This window comes from Emys orbicularis, chromosome 2 (assembly GCF_028017835.1).
Source record: "Emys orbicularis isolate rEmyOrb1 chromosome 2, rEmyOrb1.hap1, whole genome shotgun sequence".
Taxonomy (NCBI): Eukaryota; Metazoa; Chordata; order Testudines; family Emydidae; genus Emys; species Emys orbicularis.
In genome coordinates, this window is record NC_088684.1 from 204,802,404 (window position 1) to 204,827,225 (window position 24,822).

General features: G+C 43.3%; 2 protein-coding genes across 2 annotated transcripts in view; one reads left to right on the forward strand and one right to left on the reverse strand.

The window, feature by feature from the left end:
* AOAH (acyloxyacyl hydrolase) overlaps nucleotides 1-13,435 on the forward strand; it is a 123,728-nt gene extending 110,293 nt beyond the window's left edge. Inside the window, exons 20-21 of the mRNA XM_065399069.1 lie at nucleotides 2,399-2,475; nucleotides 12,841-13,435. Of these exons, the coding sequence (XP_065255141.1) occupies nucleotides 2,399-2,475; nucleotides 12,841-12,969 (206 nt within the window). The 3' untranslated portion in view covers nucleotides 12,970-13,435. The remainder of the gene's footprint in view (nucleotides 1-2,398; nucleotides 2,476-12,840) is intronic.
* A 5,885-nt stretch (nucleotides 13,436-19,320) lies between these two features.
* The window catches only part of ANLN (anillin, actin binding protein), a 48,723-nt gene continuing 43,221 nt past the window's right edge, over nucleotides 19,321-24,822 (reverse strand). The window contains exons 23-25 of the mRNA XM_065399118.1: nucleotides 22,357-22,464; nucleotides 19,940-20,112; nucleotides 19,321-19,444 (exon numbers count right to left, since the gene is read on the reverse strand). Coding sequence (XP_065255190.1) covers nucleotides 19,321-19,444; nucleotides 19,940-20,112; nucleotides 22,357-22,464 — 405 coding nt within the window. The remainder of the gene's footprint in view (nucleotides 19,445-19,939; nucleotides 20,113-22,356; nucleotides 22,465-24,822) is intronic.

Here is a 24,822-nt window from a genome sequence, read left to right on the forward strand (position 1 = left end):
CAGTCCCGTGCCACCAGTCTAAGCCATGAGGCAAGAACTGGGACTCAGGATCCACTTTTGGGTCAGAAGCCAGAGGTTTTGAAACAATGGGATGCTCCTCTGTGACTGCAGAGCCAGGATACCAGGGCACCTGGGGCTCAGGGGCTGTGCACGGGTTGTGAAATAGACAGACAGTGAAGTACAACTTCCAGACAGTATTGTCATTGTGGCTTTTCTAGTAGGGGCAACTATCAGTCAGAAATTGGTCTATAGGCTTATTTAAAGTAGGAGTAGAAAAAAAAGTGAAGTGAAAATTATTAAGGGCTGGATCATCCTGTCCTGTGGAGAGAGGCCAGACAAAATTGCCAGGAAACTCTGTGAGATGACGCTCACTGAGCTTCTCAGCTTCACAGGTCCTGGGAGTTTATGGAGGGAGCCCTGCAGGCCTGGACACACATTAACGGCATTTGTCTGTGATGCCTTTGGGGTGTGTGGCACCAACACTCCCCTGCACCATGCTAGTGCAATTCTATTTGCTCCATGACCTAATGTGCAAGGGCTCCCTGCATCCTCTCTCCCTGCTGTGCAACCTGGCAAGGGCAGGCAGAGTCTGCCAGTTAAACACTAGTGTAGCCTACAAATCTTGTCCCACAACCACTGGTCTGTGTGTGATACAGAGTGTGTCATACAGCCATGTAGCACTGCTGGGGGAGGGGTGTGTGTGTGTAATGGTCCAACAAGTTACAAAGCCTATTGCTGCATCATTGGCTAGAGATGCTAAATGTAGCCATTAAATATATCAGAGCAGATCCTCAACTGGTGTAAATCAGCACAGCTCCATGGAGATTAGTGGCACGGCACTGGTTTACACCAGTTGAGAACCTGTCCAATAGCTTCTGAAGACGTTTGAGAACATGGGATACGTGGCTGAAGCCCAATCTCTCCCCTACCCACTTTGATGTAAATATAGATTAACTCACTTCCTTGCCAAGGAAAAGAATGAAACATGTTTCTGCTCAAACACTGACTTGAATCCCAAAATGATATGGTACCTTCAATCCAAAATCCGCACAGTATTACGCTTCCTAGGATTGGTTCATGCTTATGCCTCCCAAAGGCAATTTTTAAAATATCCTTAATGCATAAAAAAAGATACTAAACGGGCATACAAACCAAAAGGCATCATCCCTTTGCATCCTTGAATTATACCTCGCCTACTCTTTCTTGCCTATGTGAGGACCTAAAATAATTGTAATTGTGACAGCTCAATGTTGTCTTACTTTAGATCAAGTGTCCTGGATTAAAGTATATAGAATTGAGGTATGTCTGAGTAATATTGTATTGCTGCTGCATCCCAGATCCCTTATGAAAATGCAGTGTGTATCTCATGAGTAAATTTGTTTAAATAATATAATTGCCTAATTTAAAAAGGCCTTTGAGCACCATGATTTTTTTTTTTGGTGTAATGTACAAGGAAGATCCAGAATGAATGGTGTGTTACAAATAAGCAATATTTTTTTAAAATCTATCTGTTTTGAATCACTTATTCTTTGTCTGTTTAAATCAATATTGTGGGTCTGATTCTACAGATAAATCAGTGTTTGAAAAATCTGAATCGGGCCCTGGGTGCAACAGCAGTGATTCTAGGGCAGATTGTTTAGCCGAGCAGAAATGCTGTTTTCAAAAGGAGATGGAGGAAGAGAGCATGTTCTCTCATGATGGAATATGTGCATAACAACATTAAGAATTCTCAATCCATCATTATAAAATAAATTATTGAATTAGGAGTCGGCTAAGGCTGTTTCCACTGGTCCGATGCATGCTCGCCATTCAACCCTTTTCAAGAAAGGAAGCTTTTTATTCCTTCCATGACTCTGGGGCTTACTGAACAACATCATTTGCCTTGAATGCAATGCTTATATAATTCAGAAAGGTTATTTGTCAGAGTTGAAAAGGGCCACTCGCAAGAAAAGTAACTGAAAATGACATTCTGTTCCTGAAGACATCAACCCAACTGCCTACTGGTACAATCTCTTTTTCCAAGCAGAAGTGTTTTATTTTTGGTTTTGCTGAAGATGCTACTGAAATGTAAAATGAGGGAGTATTATATCAATGTTTAATATTTCATAGTGTCACTCACTGCAGCAGCATTCTTAGTTGGAAGGCAAAGTTAATTGTTTTACAATCATTTATGTTCAAAGAACTTCCCTGTATAAATACATTGGATAAAAAAATAAAGGCTTAAATACTACCCTACGGAAAGGGGATTGAATGCGGTATTGGCTCTGGCACTATTTCATAAATTAGCATAATCTTTATGCACAGCAGTTGTCTGCTAAAAATACTCTCTCTGATGTGGCATGAAGGGGATGTGATGTGTGTGTGTGTGTTTAATCCTTTGTGATTATGTGATTTACAGTTGTTGATGAGTGGCACAAACTAGGAGGAGAAAGCTGGCAGCTGATAGAACCTGCTGATGGATTCCATCCTAGTCAGGTAAAAAAAAATGTGGGAAAAGAGGGGCAAAGTTGTTTAGGTTTTCAAAGACTCATGCTTCAAACTTCCTGGAACCACAAGTTTAAATCTCAGGAGGGGCTGTCAGCCCTTCATCCTTCTAAGATGAGTACATTGTGTTCCCTTGTGTTTGGAGGACAGATTATAAACAGAGGTTGGTTCTGCTCTGCATTAAAGATACTTGCGTCCTTGGCCAAAGTTTCCCTGCTTTCCCATGTAGTTCAGAGTGCCATGTGCCTGCATGATGCCCTGTAGCCCCCGAAGAGTTCCATTTCAGTTGTACGGTGTTGTATGCTGTAGTTGGAAACCTTCACTGTCAATTTGCTGCTTTCCTTCACTTGTTCATCTGTATGTTGTTCATTGAGGCCCCGATCCTGCAAAGACTGGGTCTGTGTACACAGCAGCTGGGAGGTGTAGAGCTAGCACACTAAAAATGTGTATGGCACCACAGGCAGAGGCTCAAATTAGCCACCTGAGTACAAACCCGCCTGAGCGCTGGGTACGTACTCAGGCACCTAGCCTGAGCCAACGCCCATGCTCCATGGCCACTGCTATTTTAGTGCACTAGCTCAAGCACAGCTCATGGGTGTATGTCTACCCGAGCTAGGAGTTACACCTCCCAGCTACAGTGAAGACATACCCTTACACGTGTGCTTCACTACTACATGCTTAAAGTTAAGCACGTGCATGAGTTTTTGCAGGATCAGGCCCTAGTATATTAAGCTACTCAGTTAGGGCCAGTTTGCGCTCCACTGCCACATGGATGCACAATGTGGAGGGGGCACAAGAAGCCTTCCACCTCATTTCGTGTTTGACATCCAGGGAGCTGGCCACATGGAATTGTCTTAATCCATATCCGCAAAATGCTCCGAGAGAACGTAGTTTGGCATTTTAAAAAAATGATTTATAGCAACTTTCTCTTTGCTGGTTTCTTGGCTTTCAAAAATCCACAAGTAAAATATCAGCAAATATTTCCAGCGTTGCCCCCGAGTAGGGCTAGCTGCCACAGTGCGCAAACGCTTCTAGTGCTGCAGCTGCAACAGGCCATGGCAGATCTCCCAGCAGTCACTGCCTGGCATGAATATTAACTGTTAGCAGCCATCTCCTCTGGTGAGAGTGAATAGTTCTGAATTGCCACTTGTCAGTGGCAAGACTCCCGTTCTGTGCAGTGGCCTTAGGGTCCTGCCCTATATGGGGCCAAGTTCTGTGGTCTTTACTTAGTTTATATTTGATCCTTAACTCAGGCCAAATTCCTCTTGTCTCTATAGCAGGGGTGGGCAAACTTTTTGGCCTGAGGGCCACATCGGGGTTCCAAAACTGTATGGAGGGCCAGGTAGGGAAGCCTGTGCCTCCCCAAACAGCCTGGCCCCTGTCCCCTATCCGCCCCCTCCCACTTCCTGCCCCCTTCAGAACCTCTGACCCATCCAACCCCCCCTGCTCCTTGTCTCCTGACTGCCCTGACCCCTATCCACACCCCCACCCCCTGACTTCCCCCCGGGATCCCCTGCCCCTTATCAAACCCTCCCCCCCCACTCCCTACCCCCTTACCATGCCGCTCAGAGCACCAGGACCGGCAGCCACGCCGCCTAGCCGGAGCCAGCTACACCACCATGCAGTCTAGAGCACTGGGGAAGGCTGACGGCTCTCGCAGCCATGCTGCCCAGCAGGAGCTCTCAGCCCCGCCGCCTAGAGTGCTGGCGGCATGGCAAGCTGAGGCTGTGGGGGGAGGGGGGACAGCAGGGGAGAGTCCGGGGGCTAGGTTACCCGGCCGGGAGCTCAAGGGCCAGACAGGAGTTTGCCCATCTCTGCTCTATAGGAATTTGCTTCAATAAGGACCAACTGCCAGATTTTTAGGTGCCTATCTCCCATGTCTTTGAATGGGAGTTAGGCACCTACTCGGAGTATTGCTTAGCTACCTTTAAAAATCTGGCCCCAGGTGCAAACTGAGTGGCTCATGCTGGAGTTATTGCCTTAGTGCATTTTATCAGTTGTCACAGGATGGTTCAATTTCCCATGTTTTTAAAGCTTAGCGCATCTCAGATAGTGGAGCCAAAGGTTATATACTTGGCTATAATTACAAGACATTAAAATGCACAGAACAGGTGAAAAGTTTATTGGGCTTCACATTAAAAATGGAATCAGCCTAGCAATCTTTGTGTCATTTAGTTTTGTGCTGAAACTCTCATATAGGTGAGGTGTACAAGTCAGCAGTAAAAACAGTGGCTGCTATTAATCATCACATACTAAAGTTTAGAGATGGATTTACGGGTTTAGAAACATTTGCACTCCTTCTTATATTAGAAACACATGCCCTTGAACCATAGGCAGATCAGCTATTGGAATGTCTGACCTATCCTCCAGACTGGTTGTGGCAGCATATTCAATTTTGGTCACTGCCTGAAGGTTATTTTCCATGGCAGTGTTTCTGGGTCAGATAAAGTTGACTGGACACTATGGCAAAGCCACTGCTAGGAGTATTGCTTTCAAGGGCATTACTGCCTACTGTGATGGCCTTCAGTATGGTGGCCCTGGTTAACCAGAGAATATATGTGAGGTACCCTACAGGGGGTGGGGGATTTGAACACCAGTCCAGCCCTAGTTGTAATACAGCACAATATTCTCAAATGTTGCTGTTGGCCATGCAGTCAGGGCTGTGAGAGTGTTAAAGTCGTATTAGATATCACAGGCCTCATCTATTTTTTATAACCGTAATAGACAGCTGAGGCAATAGACAAGCATCTCTCTTTCCAAGTTAAAACAGACTCCTGCTAGAAGTGAGTCTCCTTTGCAGCAGACATTCTTGCTTGGCTAACAGTACAAATAGCTAGTCACATAAAAGTACCATCTCAGAGCCTAGTAGTGGAGAAAGCTTGGAATGGGCTCATTTTTCACTGAGAAGTGGGCTCAGTTTTCACCGCAGGACTTTTTGAATGAAACATTTGCAAATCTTGATGAACTATTTGAGGTTAATAGGCCTGTTGTTTTTTAATTGGCAACAGCATTGAAATAACAAATTACAGTCCAAATCTTTGGATCTGATTGAGCTGTGCAAAGAGCAGAACCTGGGGCTTCAGGGCAGAGCAAAGGTGGTATTACATCACCTTTATGCCTTCTTATCCTGAGGTGTTTGTCTAACCTGCTCTTAAAAACGCCAATGATGGAGATTCCACAACCTCCCTAGGCAACTTATTCCAGTGCTTAACCACCCTGACAGTTAGGAAGTTTTTCCTAATGTCCAACCTAAACCTCCCTTGCTGCAATTTAAACCCATTGCTTCTTGTCCTATCCTCAAAGGTTAAGAAAAACATTTTTTCTTCCTCCTCCTTGTAACAACCTTTTACATACTTGAAAACTGTTATGTCCCCTCTCAGTCTTCTCTTTTCCAGACTAAACAAACCCAATTTTTTAAATCTTCCCTCATAGGTCATGTTTTCTAGACCTTTAATCATTTTTGTTGCTCTTCTCTGGACTCTCTCCAACTTGTCCACATCCTATACTCCAGTTGAGGCCTAATCAGAGCAGAGTAGAGCGGAAGAATTACTTCTTGTGTCTTGATTACAACACGCCTGCTAATACATCCCAGAATGATGTTTGCTTTTTTTGCAACAGTGTTACACTATTGACTCATATTTAGCTTGTGGTCCACAGATCCCTTTCCATAGTACTCCTTCCTAGGCAGTCATTTCCCATTTTGTATGAGTGCAACTGACTGTTCCTTCCTAAGTGGAGTACTTTGCATTTGTCCTTATTGCATTTCATCCTATTTACTTCAGACCATTTCTCCAGTTTGTCCAGATCATTTTGAATTTTAATCCTATCCTCCAAAACACTTGCAACCCCTCCCAGCTTGATATTGTCCGTAAACTTTATAAGTGTACTCTCTATGCCATTATCTAAATTACTGATGAAGATATTGAACAGAACCAGACCCAGAACTGATCCCTGCAGGACTCCACTCATTATGCTCTTCCAGCATGACTGTGAACCAATGCGAACTACTCTCTGGGAATGGTTTTCCAACCAGTTTTGCACCCACCTTATAGTAGCTCCATCTAGGTTGCATTTCCCTAGTTTGTTTATAAGAAGGTCATGCTTTACTAAAGTTAAGATATACCACATCTACCACTTCCCCCCATGCACAAGGCTTGTTATCCTGTCAAAGCTATCAGGTTGGTTTGACACGATTTGTTTTTGACAAATCCATGCTGACTGTTACTTATCACCTTATTATCTTCTAGATGTTTGCAAATTGATTGTTTAATTATTTGCTCCTTTATCTTTCTGGTACAGCAGTTAAGCTGACTGGTCTGTAATTTCCTGGGTTGTCCTTATTTCCCTTTTTGGCACTATATTTGCCCTTTTCCAGTCTTCTGGAATCTCGCCTGTCTCAAAGATAATCGCTAATGGCTCAGATATTTCCTCAGTCAGCTCCTTGAGTATTCTACGATGCATTTCATTAGGCCCTGGTGACTTGAAAACATCTAATTTGTCCAAGTCATTTTTAACTTGTTCTTTCCCTATTTTAGCGTCTTCTGATCCTACCTCATTTTCACTGGCATTCACTGCATTAGACGTCCAATCACCCCCAACCGTCTTGGTGAAAACCAAAACAAAGAAATCATTAAGCCCCTCTGCCATTTCCACATTTTCTGTTATTATCTCCCCCCCACACCCCCGTCATTGAGTAACGGGCTTACCCTGTCCTTGGTCTTCCTCTTGCATCTAATGTATTTGTAGAATGTTTTCTTGTTATCCTTTATGTCTCTGGCTAGTTTGAGCTCTTTTTGTCCCTACATACTTGTGTTATTTGTTTATATTCATCCTTTGTAATTTGACCTAGTTTCCACTTTTTGTAGGACTCTGTTTTGATTTTTAGATCACTGAAGATCCCATGGTTAAGGTGCCTATAGCCAAAATTTAAATAATTAAACCCCAACTCAGCTGTGGCCTAATCTTGTAGGTGTCTAAATCCCCTAGGTGCCTACATTTCTGCTGGTGAAGTCCCCTAAATATCGGCCAATGGGCATGCGCAAAGCCTCCTAAATCATGCTGTTACCGAGCAGCTCACTGCTTAACTCGTGCCTAAGCCCCAGTGGCACCGTCTAACTAGACATTCTCCCACCTCTCATGCCTGCACAGCCCAGTCTGGTAGATGTGCTCAGGGGCCACCCAGTGCAAAGGAAAAAGAGGATATGGCTCAGAAATGAGGCTCACAATACTGTATGTCCTTATAATCATCATATTTTAAACACGCCTGGCTCTCTCCCCTTCAGCACTGTTGTAGCTCATGTGTCTTCTTAGACGATAAGCGCTTTGGAGCCAGAATCCTGTCTTTGTACAGCACCTAGCACAAATCAGCTGTTTAGGCAAAAGTGGGACTACTGAGCCCTCCAAACCCACCAGCCTAGGCTGCCCCTCACACTGTGGTACTAATATCAAGCTACAAGCCTCTGACAGTCACTGCACGTACCCAGCCATCCACAGGCAGGGACACATTGAGCTACATGAATGATCTCCCAGCCATTCATGAGCCATAAATAGCCAATGCGCGCCCCCCCCCCCCCCCGCACCCTCGCACCTCAGAACCGTAATGTCTTGCACTGCTCAAGGACCCCTTGGACAGTGCAAACTCATTAATAAGTTCATCACTTCTTCATAGGAAAGTGGACATGCACCAGCCTTTGTAATTTGAGCTGAGATTCCCCTAGCACTTCAACCAAAAACAAACACATTTTAGGCAAAACAGATTTATTAACCACAGAAAGATAGACTTTAAGTGATTATAAGTAACAGGTATAGAGATCAGAGTTGGTTACCTAGGAAATAAAAATAAATTCTAACTTAGACTAAGCAAGATTTGAACCAAAATGTCTCTCATCCTAACAGCTGGTACAAGCAGGTTACAGTTCCTCAATACATCCTTCCAGCCTGGGACCAATCTCCCTAAGACAGTCTTTGTCTTCCAGACAATCTTCCAGTGTTGAGATAGGGGGGTGGAGGAGAGAAAGAGAGGCCATGTGATGATGTCACTGCCACTCTTCTTCCAAGAGCTAGAAAGATCCCTGCTGTGACGTGGGTTAGTCCGCCCACCCCCATGGAGTATGTGCCTTCGCTGATGGGCCATTTACAAGGTCTGGGCCCTCCTTTGTTACAGCTGAAAGGCTGGCTGTTGGCATTTCCCAACCTCGCAACATATTTCAGTAGCACTTATAGCAATACTTCCTAACTTCACATACAATGATAGTACATACAATCCAACAGGATAGTAAGGTTCAGCAGATCAAGACTTTTAAAAGGAGGGGGGGAGGGATAGCTCAGTGGTTTGAGCATTGGCCTGCTAAACCCAGGGTTGTGAGTTCAATCCTTGAGGGGGCCACTTAGGGATCTGGGGCAAAATCAGTACTTGGTCCTGCTAGTGAAGGCAGGGGGCTGGACTCGATGACCTTTCAAGGTCCCTTCCAGTTCTAGGAGATGGGATATCTCCATTTATTTATTATTTATTATACCTCACAAGACATGCATTGTACCAAACATATCATAATCAGATCATAGTGGTGAATAGGGGGGTTCCAGGGTGCTACTTTGAGGTAGAGTGTAACACCCTGAAAGGGCCTAAGTGCCACTTTCAACCAAGTGTGGAAATGCACACCCTAATTCAAGTGCCCAAGTTTTTCATTTGGGATCCACCTCTTATGTAAAGTCTCTATAAGAGTGATTTATTTTCTTAAGTTGCTAATCTATTTTCCAAATGTTTAAGTGGGAGCGATAGAGGGTGAGATTGTGAGAAGCACTCAGCTGTGGCCTAGCTCTTCTCCTAGTGCAGTGGACACAGAGTCAGGCAAAGGTTAAGTGGTTTTGAAAATCCCACCCTTAATGTTGTCTTGTGAGTCATTGCTTCAGGGAAGTTACATGGGATTGTATTTATACTGTAATTATTTTTAGAGAGAACGGTTTTGTTTTTTTAAACAGACAGTAAATACAATTATTTTCCTTTAAGCTCCTAGAATCCTGTTTTACTACAAAAATCCCACTACAAGTTATTGCACGGCCTACATAGCTTTAAGGGCAATGCTTGTTTTAAAAGCAGCTGATTACTTTGTACATATGACACGACCATGCATTTCAACAGGCTTCTATAAAAACAAAACCGTTATTTGGTACATGAACCTACAAAAAAAAAAAAAATTCTAAGCCCTGAGTCACAATCAGAACCTGTATGAGATGCTCTAGAGGATTCCTAATGATTATGTACAGGCAGGAAAATACAGCTTTAGGGTGATTAGAGTCTCCCTTAAGTCATGACAAAATGCATTTGTACTAGAAAGACAAAGCTGAAATGACATGGGGACAAGTTATGTAATTAAAATTAAAGGGAAATGTACCCTGCCCCAGCTCAGAGCAGCTCGACAAAAAAATTAAATAAGCATGCAGGGCCAGATCCCCACTGGTGTAAATTGGCATAGCCCCCATTGAAATCAGATACTCTGTTTTTTAGAAAAGTACACTAATGGTCTGCAAAAGGTTAGTAGCAGGTCACTGCAGTTGTAGGTTCCTGGCTGACATCTGACCCTGCTGGGTCTCTGCTCATCTGGCAGGTACATGGTAGCACATGCAAAATGCAGTTGGTGATCTTTTTACCCATTTAGGTACAGACAAATGTCTACAAAGCCCTGTAGAACTGGTAATGTTGTTGGCTTTGCAGAAAGCCAAGAATGACCCAGTGCTGGAGATTCTCATCCCCAAAGTGGCCTTTTTGGTCAGAGTTGAAGCTCATTGCTACCACGATGTCAGATCAGTTGAGTGCCGCATCTTGGCCACTCACCAGACTGCGGAGAGGGGACTCAGACACCCGATCCCACAAAGTCCAGTCACTGCCCTGAGTTCCCTAGGCACATGCATGAGGTGTAGATCTTCTATCTGACATACCCTGCTGGGAGCTTAGACCACAAGGCCCACTGCCCAATCTCTGGCCCCAGTGTACAGCCCTCAGACTACTACCCACCTTGACAGCTGAAACACAACCTCACCCAAAACTCTACCTGAAGCTGTGAACCTTCTGGTTTTACCTGCTCCAGAGGCATGGAATAAGGTAGAGTCCTGTGCAAAGTCCCTATGTGGCACATGTTTAACACAATGGTTCTCAAACTTCTGTACTGGTGACCCCTTTCACAGAACAAGCCTCTGAGTGTGACTCCCCCCCCCCCCCCCTTAAATATATAAAAAAGTGTTTTTAATTTATATCAATATAAATGCTGAAGGCAAAGTGGGGCTTGGGGTGGAGGCTGACAGCTCGCAACCCTCCTGTAATAACCTCAACCCCCAGTTTTAGACCCCAGCTTTAATACACTATTGCTCTCTCTTTAATAGCACAGGACACCAACAGATTCACACAAAAATAACCTACCCTCATTGCCCTGTCTCAGTTTCCTCACCACCCCAAACCATTCAGGAGTCAGGGGAGCCATCATTTGTGTTCTGAACAACTGAGCTTTCTTTTCTCAGCTTGTCTCCTTTGACCTCATCTGCTCCATCTCCTTCTCCTCTCCTGCCCAAACTTCCCATGGCTCTTTCAATCTCTTGGGTAGGTGACTTAAGGAGCAGCCTTGACAGGTGATCACAAACCACTAGCAGGTACCAAGTGTCCTTTCCCCTGATAAATCAGTGTCCACAGTGAGAGCCAACCTGGTGCCCAGGATGGTGGATGTAGAACAGAGGACCAGCCTGGGTTAATGACTCTCTCTTGTCAGCCCTTGTACCTCTCAGAATTTCAGTCCACCGCAGAGGTAAAGAGGCAACAGCGAAGGCAACTAGCCTTTGCAGTTAAAATAAAGTTTGCAGCTTGGTAAAAACATGTACACTATTCTGAAACATCTGTGTTGGACAAGCAATTTGGTCCCATCATCTCAAATGCAATGGCTTTGTTAGTCCTATTTTAGTCTTGTAATTATAATCAATGCAACAGTGAGTCTTCTGAGATGAAAGTAACACCACCGTATAATCAAAATGAAGAGGTAGAATTGTAACTCAGAAATAACAGTTTAAAAAAAAAAAAGCATTAATTGCATTTGAAAGAACTTTCGTTACAGAAGAGTCAGACTGAGATAGAGCTGCCTCTTTTTTTTTTTTTGAAGTAGTGTTTTTTGTTTATACTGTTTATCAGTCACCCTCTTGCCCTTCTACAGTGTTTAAGAAGGCACTGTGGGAAGACAGTAGCTGGGCTAATGACGGGACTAATTAAGACATATGTAACCAATCAATGCTGTCTTCATGCAAAAGGGACTGGCAATCAACCAGCACCACTTGTGAACTAGCACTTGCAGGCTTGATTTGAACCTAGAACTAATGGGTCTCATTTTCAGAGGGGCTGAGCACCTGCACTTCCCATTGACTTCAATGGGAGCAAGAGGGATTTGCAAAAGCACCTGACAGATTCAGGCACACAAAGTTCTTTGACTTTCAACAGATTTTTGCTTTAAATCCTATAGGTGCTTTTGAAAAGCTCCTCTGAGAGAGTGTTCACTACCTCTGAAAAACCAGGCCCAGTTTGTTTGTTTGCTTGCTTGAAATAGCAGCTCATTTTGAAGGCAGCAGCCCTATGACGCTGTAGACTGCAATAGAATATGCTGCCTTGAATGCAGCGGAGTGGACTACATGACCGAGTGAGGTCCCTTCCAGTCCTACACTTCTGTGATTCTCTGCTTGAGACTTGCAGCCAATTTATCCATTTTTTCATACCTCATAATAATCTGAACGCACATCTGAAAATGAATTTTAAGTAGCTGCTGCGTAGAGCTGTCTACATGTACAAGCAGCCTAGATTACTTTCCTTCCCTGATGAGCGGCCTGAACAAAACAGTTTCATTCAAGTGGTTGTTTAATCTAAGCTTAGAAAAACCTGCAAAAAGAAAGGCTACCAGCTAAATGTGCTGCCAGCTTGCTTCCAATTACAAAGACCAATCACTTTCCTCAGGTCAATTGCATCTTAGATCTCATACCAGCAACAACACTTCCATCCAACTCCTTGCTCTGCCTAGGAGTTGGACTGAATGACCCTGCCCCAGCAGTACCATCTCTTCTGTTCTACTCCAGGTTTGCTTTACTTCCTCACAAAAAGAAAAATATTGCACCTGCTCACTGTCTAAGTGGAACTGACCCGCAGGTGTAAGGAAAGCAGGACTCTGCCCATCAAAGTGAATGCTCTTGGGGGCAGGGACTGTCTTTTTGTTCTGTGTTTGTACAGCACCTTGCACAATGAAGTACTGCTCCATGCTGAGTGCTCCTAGGCACTACGGTAATACAAATAAAAACCAATAAGAAACTGACCGTCTTTGTGTAAACTGTTTGCAGATTACTTCAGCCCTGGGGGCACGCATTATCTGGCAGAAGGCACTAAGCGAATGGCCCCATGTGCTTGGAAAGGAGAATCCCTTCAATAAACAGATTGAAGATGTTTTCAAAGATCAAGGGGGACACTGAGTTCAACATTGCCTGAGCCATGCAGCACTGTTTATTCTTACTAGTGTCTTCCAGGCTGCAGAGAAAAGAAACAAAGCCAGCCTCTTTTGGCCAGTGCAGCAGTATAAAGAGCCAGTACCTGTATAGATGATGTAAAAGCCTTCTTTCCAAAAAGTGTTGTATCTCATCTGCAAAGCCACATACGTGAGTAACCTAGGCGTTAGCTTTGGTTATGTATAGAGTCATGAAAATGAATCAATGGATGTTTGCCGACAGGACTATTTAACCACCTCAATTTGCAAATCCACAACAGGGCTTTCTCTGCCTCTAGTAAATTGAAGAAGCCTACCTCAGATTTCTTCCGTGATCTCCCTGGGGATGACTTCAAATGGTTAATCCAATCAAACAAAAACTCATTGATGTTGCCATAAATTGTACGTAATGGTTAGTGTGGCTGTGTCAATCTATTATTAAAACTGCTATTTGCTTATTAAAAATGTGCCAGGGATGACTATGAAACAGAATTTTGATTTGCCTGGCAGCACTAAGGCAATCTGACTGGGTAGAGGTGTTTCCCCTGCCCCCATTGATAGTAAGTAGGGTCCATCATGACAACCCTTTATGCATTTGGGGGGGGGGGGGGGAAGCTACTTTTTAAGAGTTTAAGTATATTATTTACACTATTTGTGAGTTGTCATTGACTGCCAAGGACAACTCACAAATAATGTAACATACTCACAAAAATACTGGGGCCAGCCTGCAGCCTTTACTCACATGAGGAAGCTTTTGAAGCTAAGAAGGGGTCAACACAGGTTAGGACTCTATATAGATATATAAAGTGTTGGAGGGTTGGATCCATTGGTAGCAGTGACATCACTGCTACATTTACCTGCTTGCCATCACCTGGCTTTTAAAACAAAAAAACAGTTACAAAGTTAGACTTCGGATAAAACAGCCCTAATGAAGAAGAGTTCATGCCCCTTATTCCATTCTTTATGCCAATCTACACAGGAGCAGTGCTAGCCAGTAGGAAAAAATCTGTTTAACTAAATTATATGGACTTCGATATGCTTGTTTAAGCATTAAAGAATACAGCCTGTGTTCAGATTGTAAACTCTCTGGGGCAGGGACTGTCTTTTTGTTCAGTGCTTAGCACAATGGGGTCCTAGTCCATAACTGAGGCTCCCAGATGCTACTGCAATACAAATAGTAGGCAATATGGCCTAAGCCTGCAAGCTTCTGAGTGCACTTAACTCATATTGAAGTCAGTGTGAGGTGAGGCTGCTCAGTACTGCAGGTAAGCAGGGGTTGAGTTGTAACTACTGTGCCTGCTGCTATTAACTGAGCTGTCAAGCTGGCAGGGCACAAAGCCCAAATTGGCTGTGGGTTCTATACTTAGATTTCACCAAACCAAGTATCTAGTGTAAACCCCTCAGACACTAAACAGCCTAATGCAGGAGTCACAGACAGGCCCTTATCTAGCTTATCACCTAGGCAAGCCTGTCTTTATGCTGGATGGTCCCTTACACCAAAAATCACAATATTACTCCTAGTCCCAAAGGACCAGTCACTTACCCCAGGTCAATTGCATCTTAAAACACTTGTAGCCACTCCTTGAATAAACTAGCTAAAGAGTTATTAACTAGGAGAAGGAAAGAGTTATTTACAAGGTTAAACATTCACCAGTGATTCGCAACCTATATACCAGTGTGGGCCGCAGGTTGAGACCTGCACCAGATGCTCTCTGGCCCACCCAGCCCTGCACTGCCAGCGTGCCCCTTTCTTTCTCTCAGGGGCAGGCCTGCACCACACCGACCTCCAGCACAACACCCCCACCCCAATTCCCTATGCCCAGTGCCCCCGCCCAGAGACGGCTCTACAGACCCTCCCACCACAACTGCACAGCACCCTGCACACCACCCAGCCCTCCCACAGCCCCAACACAGTGCCCCCACCACCACCAACCCCACTCTCCCGCACCCCACTGGGAGGTGACTGTCTGCTGGGGATCACACTGGCCCCTCAGGAGAGACGCGATCAGCCAGGTTGGCGCAGGAGCAGGGCTTGCCCAGGCCAGGCTCCCTCAGGACCCACTTACCCAGCAGGGCCCCCTACCTTGGACTGCTGAGCTATTCCCCTGCCACAGGGGGCTGCTTCGCCTTCACTGCTGGCAGGAAAGCTCCAGCAGGACTGCATGCATTGGTGGATTAGCTGACGGGGCCCATGCCCAGGAAAAACGTGTGCCCTAACCCACTCCCCGGCAGCAGTGCCGGGGGAAGGCCAGCGCCCAAACTGTGGCTACGGCCCCGGGACTGGAGGAGCTGTCTCACTCCCGCTGCAGCCCCGGGGCCATGGCGGGGGTGGGGGGGGTGGAAACAGAGCTTCTCTGGTCTCAGGGCCGCAGGGGGCGTTGAGGGAGAAAAGTGCAGGATGAGAGGGGCAGAATGGGGCAGGACCGTGAGTGGAACAGGGGCAGGGGCCACAGGAGAAGGGGCAGAGTGGGTGGGGCCATGGACAGGGCTGTAGGCAGAAGGGGTGGGGAGCCCCCTCTTTCCCCACTTGCTCTGATCCAGGGACCCACAAAACCTTAATCCGCCTCTGACTGCGTGGTGCTGTCACCCTCCCGCCCACCAGACCAGAGTGGGAAACTTTGAATTTTTTTTGAGCACACAGCTGGGCCCCCAACAATGTGCTAATTGGGCCACATGCGGCCCACAGGTCGAGTACCACTGACAAACACAAACGTGTTAGTTTTAGGTTTGTAAAGGTAATAGAAGCTTCTCTAATAAGCAGTCGTGGGTATAATAGGCTGGAGGAGGCTAAGCCTCCCCACCAGGATGCAGCACACCTCCCTTTGGCCCCACCCACACTCCATTCCCCAAAGCCATGCTCCCACATCCCGCTCTTCACCCATGGCCCCACCCACGCTGCACCTCTTCCTGCCCCTTCTACGTCTTCCCCTCCCTCCCCTCACACCTTTTTACTCCTTGAAAGGCAGGGCGGGCGGGGGGGAGGGGGAAGGGGAGAGAGACGGGACTGTAGGGGGATGGGGGCAGAGAGGAAGGGGCAGGGCAGCCACTCAGGGATGGTGTAAAGAGGTACAGGTGGCAGGCAGGGCACCTTGGGGGAGGATCAGAAGGGGCATGAGCAGTGGGCAGGCCTCAGGGGATGGTGGGGCGAGCAGGAATGGGGCCTGAGGCAGAGTGGGGGGTGGAGCATGGGTGGGACAGGGAGTAGGGCCATGGTCCAGGCACTCATGGGTTCCCCCCACACACACTTCTAGGGAGCCTCCAGCACTCCAGCCCAGCCTCCCCAAGTGTGGGAGTCACATGCCACCCATGTGAGCTACATAAAAGTCCCTTAAATCTAATCCAGGCTAAACACAGGGGCTCTCTTTCTTATGCCTAGAAAACCTGGCCCTCAAGCAACAGACAGCTACAGTTCCTTGGTGTTAGGGCTTTTTATTCTTCCCATACCACCTGCTTTGAGTTGCAAACTTAGCTGGTGGGAAGAAAGCAATCAAAAACACCTTTCTCCTCTGATGTTCGAGAATAGTTTGGAGTCAAGGTGCATTTCCTGTGGGACATGACCTAACACCTTCTGTTGGAAGCCAGCATTTCACTCTAATAATCTCTTTCCTGTCTGGTGATTTACACAGAAGCTTATAATGCAAACACTTAAATAGACTAATACCATTAAAAAAATTAAAATATAAGTTCCCATTTAAACCACTTTTTTCCTCAGTCCTCGTCACACCCACCGAGGTGCTACAGTCAGCAGCCCAGATTCAAAGTACGTTGGAACAGATTTAGTTAAAACACAAGCAAAACTGCATGTTACAATTTACACACACACACAAAGTACACATGAGAATAAGTGTTTTATCACCCAGATTTATTGACTAATACCCTGAGTGAGTTAGGCAGGACATCCAAAAACTCTGAGAAGACATTTCTCACATCAGCCTGTCATGGGATCTGAGCGAACCATGTATTTACAGACTAAAATTTAGAAATGCACCATTCTTTTATCCTTCCACCTATAAAGCTAAGCTCCCTTTGTACAATAAGACCTACTCAATAGATCTGTTTTCCAAAGTTTTAAAAACACTTCCATACACATGAAATTTTGGATCCAATCTCTTGCGGTTTTACTAGGGCTGGAAACTTGCTACTAGAAGGATGGGAGTCCCTGGCTTTCTGTTGGGATAAAGAACCCATTTCTAGCTTTGGAGTTGCAAGATATCAAATATACCCATCACTGTGCAGGAATTACGTTGGCAACAGAAGCTTTTTAAACTGCTCAGGAGTTTGGACAGCTTGCAGTTCAAAAAGAGATTGATCGTGAACAGCATGCAAATGAAGTGGTCAGAAGCTCAAAGTAGAGCCCAAAGTTTTCATTTCAATAAAATTTAAATTCACATACACAGGCCTGATAAAAAAGCAGGGAGGGCAGTTTTCTGTAACTCACATCAAATTCTGAAGTACCTACATTTCATATGTCATCAGCTCCATTACCCTCAACTTGAGAGGTCTCCTTTGATGCTGCTTTGAGCATTGCTTGTTTTGAGTGTGTCCATCACTGGTGGCCAAGAGACTTTCTTTGCAATTTTTCTGGAAGCTGTTCACTTGTGAAAGAAGATAGTCTCCAAGTTTATGCACCTAAAGTCCTCTATCCAGATAGAGCATAGACAGTGGAAGTACAGGCTTCATGCTGCCCTGTCAACATGCTTCAGTCCTGACCAGGTTGGACCACCGCTAGTCTCCATACCCAACACTTGGTGTCTGATGAAGTTGCCAAGAGGGTAGAGGTCTGTAGCATGATTACTTGACCACTGAACTGGAGTGAATATATCAAACAGACCAGACAATAGTATGGTATGGGCCAGACATCAACAATGCAGCTGGTTTTCTAGTACGAGTCAGTCTTCCCCACCACTGAGCACAACCCAATCCACCATCTGTATATGGACTAGAAGTCCTGAAATGTTATGCACTTCCTTCACAGCCACTCTTCTCCCCCTCCAATCTGTGTACTTCTATGACTGCAGACAACCCATTTCTGAGAAGCTTACTCAGTGTTTTTATTCTTTACATAAAGGCAATAAAATAAATCTTAATACATCATTCTGAAATATTTAAAGACAACAACAAAAAAAGCTAGATTCAAGAGCGATAGTACAAAATGACAGGATGAAAAAGGTATGGGTGACAGAATTTAGTGTTTCAAGGGTGAAAATTTAACAGTTTATAGCAATTTAAAATACATTACTGCACTCGCAGTGGTGCTATAGTACTTTACACTAAGCCCGGTGGAAAGCTTGTGAACATTGCATCTTTGGACTTTAACTGAGTAGTTCTGCCATTTTACTGATGGCCTGAAGTACAGAGAGTTTTACCTGCACTTACAGCCAACTCTATGGTATTACTTATGGCCAGAAAAGTATTAGTTGGTATATAGCAGCTTTGTTGAGTTTTATAAAAAAAAATTTTTTAACAATATATTTTCCTGGTGTTCAAATGCGGAATAGTGAGAATTATAGTCTGTACAAATCATGAGATTCAGAAACCACAATTAGGGCAGTTTGAAACTAAATTTATAAAACCCTAGTAAAATATTCAAGACATTTTATTTCTATGAAAATGTGCAACATACCGCATACATAATTCAACTCCTGTAAACCACATAGCGTGTGCCATGCACTTGTCCATAAGAAATGGCAGACAAGATTAAGAATGTAAGAAACAGTTATGGATGTATCTGTACATTTTTTGTTCTGACCACAAGTAGTTTCCACAAGTGAAAGTTTATACTGCGCGCTGTAAAGTGCACAAAACTGGCAACTTTTCTGCCTAAGGAAGGATTACTAACAACCTCAAAGCATTGAAGTTCCTTCCTGCTTCAGCACCCTACCTAGTAAACTGTGTGTACTCTGATGAGTAGCTGTTCCCTTAAGGAAAATACAGTTAACTAGTACACTTGTGTTTTACAAGAAATTTCTGATTTCCTGTGATAAACCTAAGTCCTGATTTAGCGGTTTCAAAATAAACTGATATTTTAAGAGAACATACTAAGCTGTACCAAAAAGTGGAAGTTTATATTAATATTTAGCACAGTCAAAGAACTTAATTGCTTCCTATCACACGCATTAATGCTAGGAAAAAAAGATCAGTTAAAATTCTAATAGAGAAATACAAATACTGCATAATATAGTCCTGTATAATTAATGGCACATACTCTTCCAGATTTAAAGCACAAAGTATAATAAGTAACCCAGAGGACCTTAGACAATCCTATATATAAAAAAGGATTTATAATGTAGTTTGTTTGTTTTCTTGTACATAAAATCTCATGGCAATTTTCCTCATAGTTTCAAGGCTTTCCAATAGGTTTGTAGCATGCATCAGGCTGCCACATACGAAGGTCAACAAGAACTTGGTTGAGTTTTTGCATCCAAAGGTTACGCTCTTCTTTAGTATCAGCAGATAACCAGTTCCTAAAAAAAAAAAAAAAAAAAAAGGCAATTAATAAGATCTGTTGCTACATCCTTCCCACTCTCCATACAAGTCACTAAGGCCAACCACCCTTCCGAAAAAGTCCTGCTAATCCTCCAACCAATCAAGACGCAGGAGCTCAGAAAAAAAATGAAGAAAAAAACCGAAAACAAGAAAACAAAAAAAACCTTAAGTCTGCCACACAAAACATAGCTATGCAAAGTGCTGTCAGACAAACTACATGACACTAGTACTGCTCTCAAAATGAGAGCTGCAGTTCCTCATTCTCACAACACTGGATGTGAGCAGAATAGCAAAACAGAACTAAACAAAATGGCTCAAGATTAACCCACTCAGTGTCTTAACATAGCAGTTGATAATGGTCCTATTCAAATTCTGAAGATCAACAGCATCATCGCCTGTTAATATCAATCCTAATACTCTGCAGAAAGGTTACAGCACTTTAAAGTACAAGAAAGTCATATGTATTCACTCACTTGGTAACACAGAGAGTATCTTTACATTGGCTGACCAGAGTCTCTCTATCATCTTCCCTCTGAGGTCGGACAGTGATTAGCTCAAAAGTGTTGGGTCGGGCACAGAACTCTCTGTTGGCTGGTTCAATCTGACGATTAGTGCAGTTAGCCAAGTTTATCCGGCCCATAGGATGCTGAAAGTTAGTGGAAAAGTCAGGTTATAGCAAACAGGATTTGTAATGCTACATAGCACTGTTTGCCGAAAGGTATCCTATTACGTGAACCCAGAACAGATTTTCCACCCATACATGAACAGGGTTCACTTCACCCAAAAGTTGAAACAGCCACATCTGGAGTGGGAGACTAAAGATATTACAGTGGAATAAGCAAGCCCTACCCTGCCATGTACTCCATGGCTGCAGAATTCAACACTTGCTACAGAACTATGCTCCAGCATCTATTTAAATTTTCAGAGTTGAATGACATAATGGGGGAGGGGAAGGAGTCAGACAATTATTGAATGAGAATTGTCAACATCACATGTCAAAATATACAAAATAAATATCCTTAAATCAAACTAAGTTCTCAAGTAGCACTTTTCTTACTTTACCTATCATCTATGGGGAAAAAGTGTGTGTGTGTGTGTGTGTGTGTGTGTGTGTGTGTGTGTGTGTGTGTGTGTGTGTGTGTGTGTGTGTGTTGTGAAATTGACACTTATTAACAAAAATCAAATCCTTCCAAACCTACTCATTAGTCACAATGATAGCTTTGGAAGTATGAACCAAAACTGATGCAGTGATGGTTGCCCAAATCTATTGAAAGTCTGAAACAGTAGCATTGGGATGTAAACTGCACCATTCATTTTAGTGCACAGCATGATTAGCCACAGGATTTGGTAGAAGGGAAATTAGTTTTATTACATTGTACGAGCCCTGCACTGTTCCACAGAGACAGAGCTGTAGTTTAGGTTTGCAGATAGGGAGCCAGGAGAACAAGAAGGGTAAGGCTCACAAGCTGAGCAGATGAGCCACTTAAGACATTTCCCTTGACACATGGAGAAGAAGGTTCTGAGCTGGGCTACTGAAACAACTGTGGAGATGTTTTCTTAGAAAGGCCAACCTAAGACGACCTATTGTTTAAAGTAATCATTGACAAATTTTAATGTTACAGGAGCCATAGTTCTGGTGGGGAATGAAAGACTTTGAGATAGAGTAAGTTAACACTGCTACGGAATTTAGGGGTTCTTGCCATGGTATACATAAGACCTTGCGTTTAGGCCAACAGGAAGAACAGTGACACAACAACAGTTACAACAAAAATTACATGCTGTTAATAACGTTACCTATTACCATAGCTGCCCTGCCCACAGTTATTAGAAAGAGGCAATGATACAACCTGGAAGACTTGATACAAGGAAGTTTGGGAAGCAATCCCAAAGCTCCTTAGACAGCAAGGTACAGAGAACTTTCCTATCCAAGTCATCTTTCAGGCTGTAAATTAGAGTATAATCTCTCCCAGCCGGCAGGGAGGAAGAGTATATGATACATTATGGCAAAGCTGGCCAGTGTACTGTCTTCTTCTGCTAACAGGGAGATGCTAGATCTATGCATGTGGACTGGCATAGAAAGCCCAAGAGGTTCAGTGTTTGTCCCAGAAGTTTAAGAGGAAATTTGTGCTTTGACAATAAATTAATCTTTTAATGGTAAACTACCTAAGTGAGTCAGAAAACAGCTTGAAGGGAGCCCTCAGGAGTTGAAAACATTTACATACACATGTAGAACCAGACTGATTTGGACCCCTCTTGGCTCCTCAATGAGAGATGAACCTTTCTGATTTGGGCCATTAGCTAAAGAGAAACTCAAACTGTCTACAAGATATGTGTTTAAGCACCACACACTCAGCCATATTAAGGAGCTGCAAAACTACACACCTCAGTTGTAACATGGTTTGGTGAATTCCATAGGCAGTAAATCATGCTATAAATACAGTTGGGCCCCTACTTTCTGACAAACTTGTGAGGCAATCCACATATTTCAATGAAACTTGCTTATTAGAGTTGTCAGGGGATGTTACATCACCTCTTTTAAATTGAACAACAAGACACATCATCATCAGACAAGATCACTAACAGAAAAAGCTTTAAATCTTGAAAATTAAATAGAGAAAATGAGGACCTCGTGCCCCACTACCATGGAAACTGCTACCAACTTCAGGATCTGACTCTCCATTTTTGTCCTGGGTTATACAGAATCAAATTGAGAGAAGAGTTATCTTGCACACCCTACCACAAAAAGCTTTAAGAGCTTAGATTTCTAAGGACTAACTCTGCATCAGTAAAAAATGAATGCAGGATTAAGGGAAAACAGATACTGTGAAATATTGCAGATTAAGAACCCCCATATTAAGCAATATAATAGGTGGATCATAAACTACATTACCTTTCGCTTTTCATCATCTGGATATGTCCAATAAGAGATGCAGTTTCCAGAAAGTACACACCAGCGCCGATGCCAAGCCCCAAATCCACTAACATCTTCAAACATAGTCTAAAAAGAAAAATTAAATGACCTGTGAGACTTAGACATGTTCTACACACCTAGTTTATCCTGGTTTAAACTACGTTGGTTAATCATACTGGTATAAGCACCTTTATATCGACCACTGTTTGTTTGTTTGTTTTGCAGGAAGAGCGCAGAGAGCATACCGCTTTAATGATATTAGTATATTCAATTTGTGTATAGTCAAGGCTGTAGTAAATCAGAGGCTAGATCTTGCCTTTAGACACAGTAGGACAGATTTTCAAGAGTTCAGCACCCAGCATGCTGAGGTTTTGAAATCTCGCAGTGTCATGGTGTCCCTATGCATTTAGGAACCAGAGGATAGGATTGACCACTAACAGCATTTAGAATTCACTATACATGTGACATTTCCTCCCATCCCTCCCCATAATATTAAAACATGCTTTGTCTTCTCACCATACTTAATTCTCGTATAGGGCTTTTCACAAGATCCGATTCACTGCTAAGAGCTGGCATTTGTAATGACCATGATGTGACACCAGGTTGCCTTCCACAGACCTCACATCCATTAATGTAATAAGCTTTATTGTGTGAAAAAGCTCTTGATATGCAAATTGAGCTTTTTTATTTTTTAAAAACACATCTGCAATCTAGAAGTTAATCCTATGTTTAGAGTGCTGCTACCCCCAATATTTCAAAAAACAAATAAAGTTAAGAAGTTAGTTTAAAAAGAAACTTTTTAATAAACATTTTATATTCTAGCGCTGAATTGCAAGCATTTCAAGTGTTAGCTAGAATAGTGGTTTTCAACCTGTGGTCCGTGGACTTCTGGGGGTCCGCAGATTATGACTCAAATTAAGAGGTTCACATCTCCATTCAAAATTGTTTTAGGGGTCCACAAATGAAAAAAAGGTTGAAAACTACTGACCTAGGACAGACACTGGCTGAAAAGGTTCAGCAAAATGCAACTGTAAGAGTGCAATATAGGAGTAATTAAAAACGTTAACCGATCACAGTTACACAAAAATCAGAAGCGAACTTAACATACTAATATATAGAATTTGGCCATGTTACGATAGGCTGAGTGAGGAGTCGAGTAAGCTTAAATAAGAAGTTGGAGGGGAATTTGCAGATGTTACAAAACTACTGAAGATAGTTAAGTCCCAGGCAGATTGCAAAGAGTTACAAAGGAATCTCACAAAACTGGGTGACTGGGCAACAAAATGGCAGATGAAATTCAATGTTGATAAATGCAAAGTAATGCACATTGGAAAACAATCCCAACTATACATACAAAACGATAGGGTCTAAATTATTTGTTACCACTCAAGAAAGAGATGTTGGAGTCATTATGGATAGTTCTCTGAAAACATCCACTCAACATGCAAGGACAGTTAAAGCGAACAAATGTTGGAAATCATTAGGAAAGAGATAGATAATAAGACAGAAAATATCATATTGCCTCTATATAAATTCATGGTATGCTCACATCTTGAATATTGTGTGCAGATCTGGCTGCCCCACCTCAAAAAAGATATACTGGAATTGGAAAAGGTACAGAAAAGGGCAACAAAAATTATTAGGGGTATGGAACAGCTTCCATATGAGGAGAGATTAAGACTGGGACTTTTCAGCTTGGAAAAGAGATGACTAAAGGGGGATATGATAGAGGTCTATAAAATCATGACTGGTGTGGAGAAAGTAAATAAGAAAGTGTTATTTACTCCTTCTCATAACACAAGAACTAGGGGTCACCAAATGAAGTTAATAGGCAGCACGTTTAAAACAAAAGGAAGTATTTTTTCCCACAACGCACAAACAACTTATGGAACTCCTTGCCAGAGGATGTTGTGAAGGCCAAGACTATAACAGGGTTCAAAAAAAAGAACTAGATAAGTTCATGGAGGATAGGTCCATCAATGGCTATTTAGCCAGGATGGGCAGGGATGGTGTCCCTAGCCTCTGGTTGCCCATTCCTAGCTTCTGGCAAAAAGGGATGTATCACTTGATGATTACCTGTTCTGTTCATTCCCTTTGAAGCACCTGGCATTGGCCACTGTTAGAAGACCAGATACTGGGCTAGCCTACGCCCCTGTATTTCTTTAGTTTATGCAGAGCATTTACTTCTCTTGGCAAGATTGGCAGTTTTCCTGTATCACATTACACACCCTTTTCTAGGCAAGTCAGAAGGCAACACATTTCAATAGTACAGGAAGCCAGTGTAAAAGAGCCCACTCTCGAAGGCTTTTAAGAGTGTAGTGAAAACGTAAATATTATTGTTTGTGCTTAGCATAGTATAGCAATCCATTTAACTACATGAAAATAGAAGTTTAATGTTAACCCAAAAGAGTCTGTTAAGGAAAGTGGGGGCATAGATAACTAAGC